The 14,146-nt window shown below is 40.4% G+C and overlaps 1 protein-coding gene across 2 annotated transcripts in view; it reads left to right on the top strand.

Annotated features, from left to right (window-relative positions):
• The window catches only part of LOC101849994 (eIF-2-alpha kinase GCN2), a 56,450-nt gene that overhangs the window by 40,246 nt on the left and 2,058 nt on the right, over positions 1-14,146 (top strand). For both annotated transcript variants that reach the window (XM_013080498.2, XM_035968834.1), the window contains exons 30-39: positions 1,133-1,276; positions 2,056-2,136; positions 2,604-2,738; positions 3,323-3,430; positions 4,405-4,539; positions 4,976-5,062; positions 5,564-5,655; positions 9,103-9,319; positions 10,560-10,720; positions 12,225-12,293. In XM_013080498.2, the coding sequence (XP_012935952.1) occupies positions 1,133-1,276; positions 2,056-2,136; positions 2,604-2,738; positions 3,323-3,430; positions 4,405-4,539; positions 4,976-5,062; positions 5,564-5,655; positions 9,103-9,319; positions 10,560-10,720; positions 12,225-12,293 (1,229 nt within the window). The remainder of the gene's footprint in view (positions 1-1,132; positions 1,277-2,055; positions 2,137-2,603; positions 2,739-3,322; positions 3,431-4,404; positions 4,540-4,975; positions 5,063-5,563; positions 5,656-9,102; positions 9,320-10,559; positions 10,721-12,224; positions 12,294-14,146) is intronic.

The raw sequence follows: 14,146 nt of genomic DNA, 5'->3' as shown, positions 1-14,146 counted from the left end.
TTTTGTCTGCCTCAGCTTCAGAGGGACAATGGCAGGTAACTAAATATATTGCAAGGGTCGTATTGAATTTCAACCATTGGAGTGGGTGGTCGGCTGGTGCTCTAGTATGGTTTGCTCCTTCTTTCCTATCAAACATCTGTCGTCCTTATCTTTCCTCCTTTTTTGTGTTTGTTACTCTCTTGTAAAACCTTTATTCTTCGGCACTTAAGTGACCTAATTGTGTTGCAAGTGCCATAAAATGCTACTAAAACAGGAGTGTTTTTTTGTGTGTTTTAGATGTCAGTAGCTTCCAATGCTACCAACACAAGTTCTGGTTTAACAAGAGATGCAAGAAATACTTTTACTTACCAAAATTTGTGTGCATTGTCTGAATGACCAAGTTAATGTCGAAAACTTGTTTAATTCAACCTTTAAAGAAACTTTTATTTATGTAGTTGTAATGTGCTGCTGTCTAAATTATAAAATTTAAAAAAAATTTGTGTAAAGATTTTCAAAATTATGCGTCCTACTGTAACATTATAAAAATAAATGACAATAATGTGTATGCCTTTTTAAAATAAATTCACCAATGAGAACACATGAGATTGACTTTTCATTCTTTCTCGTTATAGTTTCTTGTAAGTTGCCTAGAGTTGTGGGGCTCCCTACTACATGTCAGCGTGTGTTTGTGTTCCAAAAGCAGACAGTAATGGTGATGCTGGTCATATAGGGACTTTTGTCTCGAACGCTCTTGACAATTTTGTTATCTGAAATAGGAGAAAAGCTGTGTGTATACACACCCTTCTTTGAATTTGACATTTTATTGTGTTAGGAGCGAAGGGGCCATTTGAGGTGATGAACAAAATTTAGAGATGTTAAGTTATATAGAACAAGGTGGTGCATCACATGAATATGTGTCTCTATTTCAAAAGGGGAGTATGTAAACTAAACTCACTTCCCTGGTGCATTAAATGGGTCAAGTAAAGTGGTGGTGCAGATTATTTTTTTCTGTTGTTTTTAACCCTCTTTGCACTAAAACTCAATTATGATACTAAAATTTCTGTTGTACATGTGGGCAAAAGAGAAGTTGAATCTCCCTTACACATGAAACATTGATTGTTTTTTATTTCCAATGTCTGTCTTGCTGTCTCAGAATAATAAAGCCAAGAGAACTGCTGCCCTTGAGTCTGAGCTGAAGGTGAAGGTCACAGAACAGCTCTCTGCACTGTTGGATACAGAGGGGCCACTAGGGAAAATCTCAAGCATCTTACGCTGCATCACGAAGACCATGGGTCAGGTACATGAGAACTGGATTGTCTCTCTTTTCCTTTCCTTTCCTTTACACTCGAAAGGCTGTCCTCTTGAATTCCATGTTTTTACATCACCATTCATGGTCCTTATTATTCTTTTCTCTCAAAATATATATTCAGTATTCCCATATTTCATAATAGCTTTTCTAGGTCAGTTTTTTTTTTCTCCCACAAATGCTTTTCTTTGTTTCTTTTGGAAAATGTGATTTGAAATTAGTTGGGTTTCTAGACTCATTTCATACAATTAAAAGGGGCTTCATCTGTGACAAATCAAAGGAGGTCAAATGTGCTTTGGAGTTGCTCATTGCCATCGAGGTTGCTTTTTTGGTGGGAAAATGAAGAGAAAGCCACAGATACAACAAAGTAATGCAAAAAAAAAGCCCTCTTTTTGTCATCTTTCTGCTTTGTTTGCAAAACTGCACCCCAGATATGATTGAATGCATGATATTGCTTAATGATTCAAAGAAAATCTTACTCTAAGCACTTTTTTACCGAGTGAGCGAAGCTGCGAACCAGCCAGTATTTGTTTATGTCAAAGGTATTTTGTTTATTTGCTATATTTGCCCTTGAATGGCTTAAGTTCCTACTTCTTATTTTTCCTTCTGTTGTTCCTGCTTGACTGTCCGTCTTGATTTTTCCTTGAAATAAATGACTTAGTATGTTGATGTGCTTCTTATTCATCAAACCGTTTTCAGTAAGTTTGAATTTATGATGTGTCTGCTGGTCTTGCAATAAAATTTTTTAACCGTCAAATTTTGACTTTCAGGCGAGCACGTTAGCAAAGAGTGGCCTTCACGACCTTGAACATATTCTGTCACATGCCACAAGTCTGGGGCTCAAGCTGGAGGTTGGTTATGTTACTGTTGTTGATGTTATGTTTGTGGGTGGTTGGCAGGTGCTCTGGTGTGGTTTGCTCTGTCTTTCCTATCAAGCATCTATCGTGCTCATCTCTCCTCCTCCTTTTATGTGTTTGTTGCTCTCTTGTGACACCTTTAGTCTTCAACACATATATATGACCGAAATGTATTGCAAGTTCCATAAAAAGATCACTAAAACCAAAAATATTTCTCCGCCTTTTCTTTGTATGTTACTCTCTAGTTACACCTCTAATCTTCGGCAATTATATGACCTATATCCCAAGTGCCATAAAACTCCTATTAAAACTAATCTGTTCAAGTGCCATCAAACTCTTACTAAAACTTTTCCATTTTTAGTGCCATAAAACTCTTACTAAAACTTTTCTGTTTGAGTGCCGTAAAACTCTTTCTAAAATCAATTGTAAGTGTCGAGTAACTATCCAGCTGTCCTTCGCAGGTGCTCGTGTCTCTGGGCCTCATCTACAACCCCCAGCAGTATTCCGGCGTCGTCTTCCAGGTCATGTGCGACAACAGGAAGAAGAAGCGAGTTGTGCGAGAGGTTCTGGCCGCCGGGGGTCGCTATGACAAATTGGTATACTGGGACTGATACATCTCTTCGTGTTTTTTTTTTAATGCTTTTCATTAACCATTTTACTGTTACTGGAAACATGTTTCACTTTTGATTTCTAACCAGTGGTTAGGTAAACAAAAAACTTTTTTCTTTTTTTAAAGATGTTTCTCAATGATTATTTTCTTTACTTTAAGAGTTTATATTATCTTGTCAAAAATATTTTTTTGCTCATGTCTTGCTGTTTATCTAATATATGTGCATATATATAATACATATATAATGCTATGTCACTGTATTGGTCAAGAATATATTTTTTTCTGGAATTTTGTTGTTGTTGCAATTAGTCATGGTCTTCTTTTCCATGCGAACTATCACAAAGTTCCTAAGTCATGGTATTTCCCACAAATTGAGTGATTTTTGTTTTTCCTTAAGTCAAGTTATAAGGTTTGAATCTTGTTTCTATGCATTGCACATAAGTAGATACATTTTTAAATTTTTCACACACTGTTTTGATTTTCATCGTGCTGCAAAAATATACTGTTCCTTGAAATCTGTATTGATCTTCTTCAAACATTCCTAATTTGTGTTCTTTTTCCTGGGCTCAGATTGAGAGGTTTGTGTCTCCGCTTCACTCCACTAGCCGGCCGGGTCACGGGGTCGGGGTGAGCATCTCTTTCGACAAGCTGGTGGCTGTGGTGGAAGAGGAGGAGCAGGTAGTCTGTCTGTTTTTGTCTGTGTGACTCGACTTTTATCTTTTGCTAATTCCACTGGTGCCACATGGAACCTGGAGAAACATGGCAGATAATTATATACAGAAAAGTGGAATAATATCAAGAGGCCAGCTCAAGATACGGAGAAGTGGAAAGTATTTGTTCGTGACCTGTACCCCGATGCAGGGTGAGAAAGGCAGGGGTGATGATAATGAATTCTACTGGTAATGATAATAGTTCATCCATCAATGTATAACAGTGACCAATGCATCTGCTGAAAAGAATATTTCTTAAGTGAAAAAAGAGGAAATAAGGCTTAGGAGAACTTTTTCTTTGACATATGAGACCAATTCTGGCACCAAAGTGTCATATTTTTTGCATTTAAAAGCTTCATTTCCACTTGTGGATGTGCGCATCTGGAGGTGGTTTGGAATGCCCTAAAATTACAATGATATTGTTGTGCCAAAAGTCTTTATCAGTGTGAGGCACTCTGTTCACATATAACCGTCAGCCACAATAGTGCATGTAGTTGATTAATGCTTTCGTGTAGTTTGTTCTGGCTCCACTTCTTTTCAGTGTTAGTATTTTCTTTATCTGTTATCTATTCCCGATGAAGTGTAGCTGACTTGCTGTGGATTTCAGATCCACAATTATAACCTATAGTCTTACTATTCTGTGACCTTTATAAATTGAAGAAACTTGATGAATTTATAGTCCAAGCCCAGTTTACTCGCAAAAGAAGCAAGAACATGTTAGAAATTACTCTTTTCTAGAACATTAATCTGCAGATCAAAAGCTGAAGGTCTGCTGGATTGATTACTACAATTACAACAACTGACAAAGTAAAGCCAAACAAAATAAGGTGTGATTATTTTTCATTGAAAAGATATATTAAGTGTGTCCTTAAAAAAAAATTAAACAGGACAAGTTTACAAAATAGCGAACAATCCTTGCACTTTGCTGTTCTCTGTTTCCAGAGCTCACAGTTATCTCCGTGTGATGTCATTGTCTGCACTGTTGGCCATCAGATGATGGTCAAAGAGAGACTCGCAATCGGCCGGGATTTGTGGGCTGCAGGGTTCAGGACAGATGTCCTTTTCGACAAGACTGAGGTTCGTTTCCTTTTTACAAATTTCCTTTGAAAACAAGGGTCATTACTATAATGGATATTTTCTCAACGTGCATTCGCCATACTCTTCGATATGCTATTTTGTCCACTACTTTTACAAACTGTAATTACTTTGATGAGAGATAATTATAATTACTCTTTTACCATACATATGATGAGCATTTGGAGATATGTTTCTTATTTCTATCTGTCTTGTTGCTTTTGACAACATTTGTTGATGTGTGTCTCTTTAATTCAAAAGACATAGATGATATCTTTTTTATGTCCCGATGTATATTGAGCATGAATTTTCAATGTGGTAGTATAGAGGACAAAATTTTGCTGTTATAAATTTTTGGAGGGACCTGATATTTCTTTGTTAAGACAATTTTTAAGCTGTTTTTTTTTATCATGCAGTATTAAAATTTACTTCCTCGCAGGATTTTGATGAACTGCAAGAGAACTGCAGGAACAAAGGAATTTCTCACATCATAATACTGAAGGATGGTGAAACGTCTGCTGTAAAGGTACGTCTGTGACTATGACAGTCTCGCCTGTTCGATACACCCTTACAGTGAATCCACTGAGAGGTCCTCCTTTTTTACTATCTCTATAATTTTTTTCCGTCTGTCTTGTTTATTCCTAGCAGTAAAAGACTTTAGTTCCTTAGCCCTTTCAGGACCGGTTCCCAATAAAATGGCAATCAGGGGCTATCATATTTTATGTTGCGTCATATACGTAATGCCCTGAAAGACTTAATTCTTTCAACGGCCTTCTCTTTGACTCAGGACAAATCTCTTGCTGTACTGTACAGCAACATCCCCTTTTGTATTTTGATTTGTTTGTGTTTTTTAACATTCCCATAGAAGATTGTAAATAAAAATATCCCCTTTAATAATGACCAGAATGAATGTCTCTCTAAGCAACCAACATTTCATGCCAATTGAGTCCAAATTTTGATATCCTTGGTGCTGTCAAATTTTGACAAATTTGTTTAGCTTACCTTCATGTTTCCACTCACCCTTCAGGTGCGAACCCTGGACAAGGAGCGAATGACTGAGAAAACTGTAATGGTGCACCAGCTGGTGGAGTATCTACAGAGAAAAACAGCGGATAGGAGGTAAATCATCTGTGACTTTCCTTCTCCTCTTCCTTTTCCTCCTCCTCCCTTTTCTTCTCATTTTCCTCCTCATTCTCCTTTTCCTCTGCCTCTTCCTCCTTTCCCTTCTCCTTTTTCTCGTCATTTTCATTATCTTCCTGTTCTTCCTCTTATCCTCTTCCTTTTCCTCGTTTTCCTCCTCCTCCTTCTGCTCCTGTTCTTCATTATTTAATTTTTTTTCCTCCTCATTTTCATATTCTTCCTTCTCCTCCTTTGACACCCCTAAATATTTTCTGATCCTGTTTGCCACTGCAAAAATTTCCTCGGTTCATCCTCATCCCGTCTCCCCTGCTGGTGGGGGGCCCCGTAGTTTCACTATGGGGGAGCAAAGAATACACCTGCCATGATACTGCGTGTCGTAAGAGGCGACTAAAAGTGCATAGGTCTGGTCGCCCGAAAAGTGCCAGTTTGCGGAGGGCCAACTACCCAACCCAGTAAAAAACAGCAAGCTACAGAAACACAGACAAACACAGCTTTTTATTTTTCGATCTTGGGAGACGGAGGAGCTTCTGCATCAGCAGGAACAATGAAGGACAGCGGACAAAGCCGAAAGGACTCTTCTGACCGAAACCTTCTCTGTTGAACAAGTCTCTCTGGATTGCGTTGTGGAATGTTCGCACCTTGTATGAAGCAGGAAAGAGTTCTCAAATAGTACAAGTGATGAAGAGATACAAGCTGCACATACTAGGAGTCGGCAAAACACACTGGATACAGTCTGAACAGAAGCAGCTCTGCTCGGGGGAACAAGTATTGTATTCTGGGAAGGAAGAAGAGTACCATGCGGAAGGAGTGGGATTCATTTTGAGTAAGTATGTACAGAAGTCACTTACAGGATGGGAACCGCACGGGGAAAGGATCATCATGGCTTCATTCACTACAAGGAGCAAGAGCATCAACATGAATATATTACAGATCTACGCCCCAACAATGATGCTTCAGATGGAGACATGGATGCCTTTTTCAGCCAGCTCCAGGGGGTCATCGACTAACTACCAAGGAATGATGTCAACATCATAATGGGAGATGCCAATGCCAAGATTGGTCAGGACAACGTGGGGTATGAAAGAATTATGGGACAACATGGCTTGGGACAAATGAACGAGAACGCGGAGCGATTCGCAAATATATGTGCTTTCAACAGTTTTGTTATTGGAGGCTCTGTATTTCCCCACAAGAGGATCCACAAGGCCACATGGGTTTCGCCAGATGGAGTAACGGAGAACCAGATAGATCATTTTTGTATCTCTCATAAGTTCAGGCGTTCACTGGAAGATGTCAAAGTACAGAGAGGGGCAGATATTGGATCGGATCATCATCTGCTGTTCGCAAAACTCAAGCTTCGGCTCAAAAAGCACGGAACCAGCACAGGAATCAAAAGAACCAAGTTTCAAGTAAGTCTCTTGGACGGACACAAGAAAGAAGAGTTTCAGCTGCAGCTGAGGAACAGATTTCAACCTCTGGCTGATCTTAACGGTGAGGACACGGAGGTGGATACACACTGGACCAAGGTCAAAGAAGTCTTTACATCAACATGTCAGGAAGTACTCAGTGGGAAGAAATGGGAGCACAAGGAATGGATTAGCCAACACTCATTGGATTTAATTAGGATAAGAAGACAGCTGAAGGCAGAAGCGAATGCAAGTAGAACAAGAGGATCAAGAGCGGATGCATTGGAGCAGTACAGGAAAACAGCTAAAGATGTCAAGAAATCAATAAGAAAAGACAAGGAGGAATTCATGAACAGGCTAGCAGAGAAGGCAGAGGAATCAGCCCAGCTGATTGTCAACTTCCTTGACTATGAAAAGGCCTTTGACAGTATAGACCGAGCGACACTATGGAAGATAATGAGACACCACGCAATCCCACAGAAGTTGGTGAACCTCATCAAGAACATGTACGAAGGGACAAGTTGCAGGGTTGTACATGATGGCCAGCTCACTGACAGCTTTGACATCAAAACTGGTGTGAGACAGAGATGCTTACTATCACCGTTCCTCTTCATATTGGCAATCAACTGGCTGATGAAGGAAACCACCAGAGGACACAGAAATGGTATACAGTGGACACCATGGACACAGTTGGACGATCTGGGTTTTGCAGATGACTTGGCGCTTCTGTCGCACACCCAGGAACAGATGCAAGCAAAGACTTCAGCATTAAACAGCCTATCGGAGTCTGTTGGATTGAGGATCCACCCCGGAAAGTCAAAGGTCCTAAGGACAGATGCACAACGAAAGGAGCATGTCACAATAGAAGGAAAGGCCCTAGAAAACGTTGAATCTTTTTGCTATCTTCGGAGCATAATTGACAGAGAGGGAGGAACAGGTGCTGAAATAAAGTCCCGCATTGGAAAAGCACAGGCTGCATTCATATCTTTGGATAGGATTTGGAAGACCAGAGATATCTCACTTCGAACAAAGCTGAGAATTTTCATTTCAAACGTGAAGTCGGTCCTGTTGTATGGATGTGAGGCATGGAACGCCTCAAAGACTTGTATAAAGAGGATCCAGGTTTTCTTGAACAGGTGTCTAAGAAAGTTACTAAGTATCAGATGGACAGACGGGGTCACCAATGTGGAAGTGTTAAGGAAAACAAGACAGATCCCAGTCAGAGATGAGGTAGGAAGAAGGTGGTGGCGATGGATTGGACATACTCTCAGGAAGTCAGGCAGCTGCATAACAACGAAAGTTTTGGATTGGAACCCACAGGGCAAGAGATCAAGGGGAAGACCTCGTGGAACCTGGAGAAGAATCACAGAAATGGATGTACAGAAAAGTGGGAAGACATGGAATAACATCAAGAGGCTAGCCCAGGATAGAGAAAAGTGGAGGGTGTTTTTCCGTGGCCTATACCTTGGTGCAGGGTGAGAAAGGCAATGATGATGATGATAATCCTCATCCCGTACAACAGTCGATGCTACAACAAAGAGACTTTTGTCCTCTTCTATATGGCATAAGGGGACAAGCATGAACTCAAAGTCCTCTGGATTGACAACAGCGAAAGCAGCATTTTGCTCAGAGAAGCGAAATTTCACATTCTTTACAGTAAGCTTTCAAATGTTACCCCCAACCCCCCCCCCCCCCCCCCCACAAATGCATTTTGAATTTGCCACAAAATTTGTTTCACTGTTTGTGCCAACAGTGCCGCAAAACACTGATGCTGTGGGTGGTTAGCAGGTGCTCTGATGTGGTTTGCTCCTTCTTTCCTATCAAACATAAATCGTCCTTATCTCTTTTTTGTTTTGTGTTTGTTACTTTCTTGTAACACCTCAAATCTTCGGCATGAATAAGACCTATTTGTGTTGTAAGGACCATAAAAAAACCTTACTAAAATATTGCAGACCACCATATTCACTCCCTGGTTTTTTTCTTCCCTCGTCCTCTCCCCTACACCCCTCGTCCAACCCAGTGATCCCCAAGAGTTGGCCTGTGGCCGAGACACACGCTTTGTGGCCAAGGAGAGCCCCAGCTACGGCTACGGCGACAGCACCTACAACGTGGCCACCACCAACACCAACAGCGGCGCAACCTCCTTCAACTACAACATCGTCTTTCTCTTACAGGATAAAGGAGCCAAGAATTCGCATGCTAACTCACACACGTACCGACGCAGACATGAGGCTCTGGTAAATATGAATAGGACGCAGTCCCTCCCCACCAATTTTAAATCTCCTCTATGATTTAGTTCTGATAGTTCATTATGCTTATACCTGTCATAGTAGGGTTTAAGGGACACTTTGGTTTGGTCTGCTTTCTTTACTTCTGTTCAGTTTTTGCCATTGGTCTTGTTTATTCCTGCACATGGAGGATTTTCAATGATGGGTCCTTGTTTCCTTTCCGTCAGTAGTTTCTGCCTGTACGTCTACTCTTTGCTAGCACTAAATGACTGTTATCATGTGGATGTGCTCCCCTTACAACTGAAAAGTGGCCTAGTGTTTAGGCTACCAGACTCATAATCATGAGGTTTGGGGGTTCGAGCCGCGGCCCCAACGTTGTGTTTTTGGGAAAGGCACTTTACACTAATTTTCCTCACTTGACCCAGGTGGAAATGGGTACCCGGCTATAGACAGCGAAAGGTTTTGTCAGTATGTTAGTGTTCTAGCGCCTATAAATGGCTGCTTGCACTGTATGCTTCCCAGGAAGTTGAGGTTGTTTCAGAATGCCCTCAGGTCTGCTGGGGTAATAGTATAGATTGTGAAGTGCTTAGAGCTTGCTGTTGAGCGGTGATTTGCGCTATACAAATGCTGTCTATTATTATTAAAAGACTACATCTGATCTTGTCAAATCAATGGCAAAAGGATGCCCTGCACTTTATCTGGATATGCAACCCCTTCTATTAGTATTAGTCTCTTAAGCTCAGGACTCGTTTATCCCCAAACTCATGTGCTTCATACTTTTTTTCTCGTGCTCAGTCAATATTTATTATTGCATTTTTCTTGCAGGATCAATGCTTATTCTTGATTTTTCCTTCTTCTTCTCTCTCTGGGTCAAGTGCTCTGCCTTCAACATGAGGCAACAGATCAGAGGTGCCCTCTTATAGGTCCTTCATCTTTATTATCCCTAGTTAATTTTTTCGTCTCTTGCTTTTTCCTCTTACTAAATGACTTTATCGTGTCAATGCCCTTCTCTTTAACTCAGACAAGCAAGTGGGATGAAGGTGTTTCTGATAGGTTCTCTGCTTTTTTATTTTCCCTCTGTTATTTCTTTCTATCTGTCTTTATTTTTCCCTATCACTAATGTAAGTGACCATTATTGTGTCAATGTGCTTCTCTTTACTCGAACAAACAAACTGACAATGCCCTGTATGTGTCGAGAAGAGCTTTAGTATCATGTGGAAAAACTCAAACCAACTTTCTCTACCTTCAGATTGCAGGTAAAGTGTCCACCCAGTTCCCGTGGTTACCAGAGAAGAACCTGGAGGTTTTGGCCCTGGACATGCCCACATCATGCATCAAAACGATACAGGCCTACATAGAGCTGGGCGACCAGGCAGCCTTCGAGACCAGCATTGGGACCATCATGGAGAAGTAAGTTATAGTTTTTCTTGCAAAACCGGAGCTGACTAGGGGTGTAAATAGCCAGTCCACTGTCTCAACAACTGAGATGTGCTTACAGCACTAGAAGGGTACCACAGGAGCACTTCAACCTCTTGTGGTAGGAATAGTTGTCGTTTACCGGTGTTTGTGGTGTTGTGGTTAGGTGCTTCGCTGTCGCACGTAGGAGACCGGAGTTTGATTCTCGAGTGAGGAGAAATTTTTATTGAGTTTCTCTGTCTTTCTGCAAGAATGTTGTATCCCTCTCAGTCCCGATTGGGCCTGACAGGAAGGATCAGAAGCCCACCCCTTAAATGATCTAAATTGTGTCAGTGGGGGCATAAAGACACCTATATTGAAAAATTAAAGTAAGTTGTAATTTTCCATGCAATACCTGAGCTGGCAGAGGGTGTAAATAGTCAGTCCTCTGTCTCACCAATTTGGAAACTAGAAAGGCACCATTGTTATGCTTCACCAACTTGTGGTGGGGATAGAGTTTTTGCTCCCTACTGCTTCTCCATGTATGGCTTCTTTATAACTTTATTATATATGCGGATCTGTGAACTGTGGGTTTGTTTATCTAAAAATTTAATATCCAAAATCCTTCAGTGTTGACCTGCCTTCACATTACCTACTTATGTGTAACAGAACATTAAGTATGTTCCAACATTAAAGGTGAAACTGTCATTCTTTTTCATATGTGATTTAATTGCTGATTAACTTCTTTTGTAAAGTTGTAGTGAATAGGGAAAATAACAAAAAAAACAATGGGATGGAAAATAAGAGGTCTCATTTTGGTACTGAGAACACGATAAATTAAGGATTATGATTAAAATAAGTCATGTCTTTAGCTTAATTGATAAGACATCTACTTGTATATGATAAAAGTTGTATTGATGGACAAAATGGGAAAAGGCAAATAAAGATAAAAACAAGCAACGGCAAAAGTGTTACATTGTGGCTTATGTTGTTTTTTTCCCCATGCTCTCTTGTTTTTTTTTATAGTAGAGGGTTTTACGGCGCTCGCAACTGCATAAGGTCATATGAGCACCAAGGGGTGGGTGTCAACAGAGAAGTCTTTACAGGGAATCAGACTTACTCTGCTCACCTCTCTAGCTTCAACAGCACAAGGACTGCTTCGACTATCAAGGCACCCCGGAAATAGCGGGTCACTAGAGAGTGACAAACATACAAAAGAAGTAGAGGAAAATGACAATAGTAAGGATTAGGAAAGAAAAAGCAGCAGTTCCGTGTTGTAGATCAGGCACAGTTCTGAGCTTGACATGATGAGTCAGCCCATTTACAATTCTACTATGCTTGAACGAGAAATGTCCCCCCTTTGGGAATGACCTAAAGACACTACAGTCAGTGGCACTGCCCCAGGGGGTAACCCATGTTCTCTTTGTGTGCCATCGCTAGCTATTAAAGGCTAAATGTGGCAGATGTTGTAATGATTTGCCAAATAATACAAATCAACTATGTTCTCTTCTGTTCTCAGACAAGCCAAGCTGAGGAAATATCTGGTGGGAGTCTGTGACACAATCCATGATCTGAGATTCAAGAAAAAGTAAGGGCCATATTTGGGCGATGATATCGGTGCTGTTGTGCCACATGAATGTTCCTGTTGGTAAATTATGTAATGTAACGAGTGTGAGTGATCAGAGTCGGCATGTGGTTGAACCTGTTTCTTTTCGATCCTGCTTTTATTTCTGTCTGTTTTACCCCTACTCTGAATTGATATCATTATGTTGTATGTGTTACTTTTTGTCTCATAACTGATGTATGGCTTGTCTATCTTTTCATGTGTTATTTAATGTTTGCACTTGATCAATGTCAGGCAAGAAGAATCTAGTAAAAAGGCAGTCCATATGGTAGGTCTCACCTGTTTCTAGTTCAGCTTTTTCCACTTTTCCTCTCATAAACCTTTCTTAAGTGCCTCCTGATGTTCTTCATATCTACTTGTCAGCTTTAGATAGCTGATTAGCACTTTGATATGGTTTGCTCCTTCTTCTTTTTCAGGATTACTGCACCTGCTTCCTGACAAAATGTGTCTGTTTTCGTGCTGACTCAAAATAATATCTTTTCAATTCTACCTACAGCTTTCTGTACTTTTTGCTTTGCCTATTTTATTTTATGGGCTCAACGAATGGCCCTGTATCCTTCATTAGTTTTTTGTTTTTACTTGACATGGTGTCATTGTTCATGTAAAACTGATCGACATGATGGGTGATTGGAGGGTGCTCTGGTGTGGTTTGCTCCTTCTTTCCTATCAAACATCTACGGTCCTCATCTCTCCTCTTCCTTTTTTCATGCTGCTTTTTAGCAATATCTCTTATCTTCGGCACGTATGTGACCTTATTGTGTTGTAAGTGACGTAAAACTGACTGAACTTCTTTTCTTTTTATATTACTCTCTTGTAAGACCTCTTATCTTCTTCACTCAAATTACCTATTTGATGGGTGGTTGGCGGGTGCTCTGATGTGGTTTGCTCCTTCTTTCTGCCAGTTGTTTTGTGCAAGAAAAATTTTGAAATTATGCAAACTGAGCCCAAAAATGTGAAATTATGCGTATCTGTTAATTTTAACAAAGAATGATAAAGGAAAATAATCAGTAATTCTGCAAAAAATGATCAAATTTTGCTAAATTATGCGGGGTGCATAAAACCACGGGGACAGTTGTTTCCAATCATACCTCTGTGGTCCTTATCTCCCTTCCTTCTTTTTTGTGTATGTTACTCTCTCGAAAAAATGGTGAACAACCGCCTTTACTGGTACCTGGAAAACTCCAACAGCTTGAACCCACACCAAGCAGGTTTTAGAAAAGGCAGCAACACAGAAGACCAACTTTTCAAACTGAGTCAAGACATCCAGGATGGTTTCCAGGAGACTAAACATACTGTTGCCATCTTTGTAGATCTCCAACAGGCGTATGACAGAGTGTGGAGAAAAGGCCTACTCATGAAAATGATGGACCTCGGGATACACTGGAAACTTTATAAATGGATCAAGTTTTTCCTAGCGGATCGAAACATCGAAACAAAGGTGGGTGAACAATGCCCACTCGTCAAGAGAAGTACTCGAGGAGGGCCTACCCCAAGGTTCCTGTCTGAGTTGCACTTTGTTCCTGGTCCTCATTAATGATGTGACGAACGTGCTGAAATCAGAAAAGACTCTCTACGCTGATGATCTTGCTCTCTGGCAGACACATCACAGCACGGTAGTAGGAGCAGGAAAATTAAATGAAGACCTCAAGAGGCTCCACAATTACTGTCAGAAATGGAAGCTCAAAATAAACTGCTCGAAAACAGTATACACCATCTTTACAAAAAATCATAAAACAGCCAAAGAAAAACTCCAACTGAAGATAGGAAATGAAAATCTCCCCAAAGAAGAACAACCAACGTATCTAGGCAGGTAAAGT

This window comes from Aplysia californica, unplaced genomic scaffold (assembly GCF_000002075.1).
Source record: "Aplysia californica isolate F4 #8 unplaced genomic scaffold, AplCal3.0 scaffold00089, whole genome shotgun sequence".
NCBI lineage: Eukaryota > Metazoa > Mollusca > Gastropoda > Aplysiida > Aplysiidae > Aplysia > Aplysia californica.
Note: the sequence above shows the minus strand (reverse complement) of the source record. Positions and strands in the feature narration are given on the sequence as shown.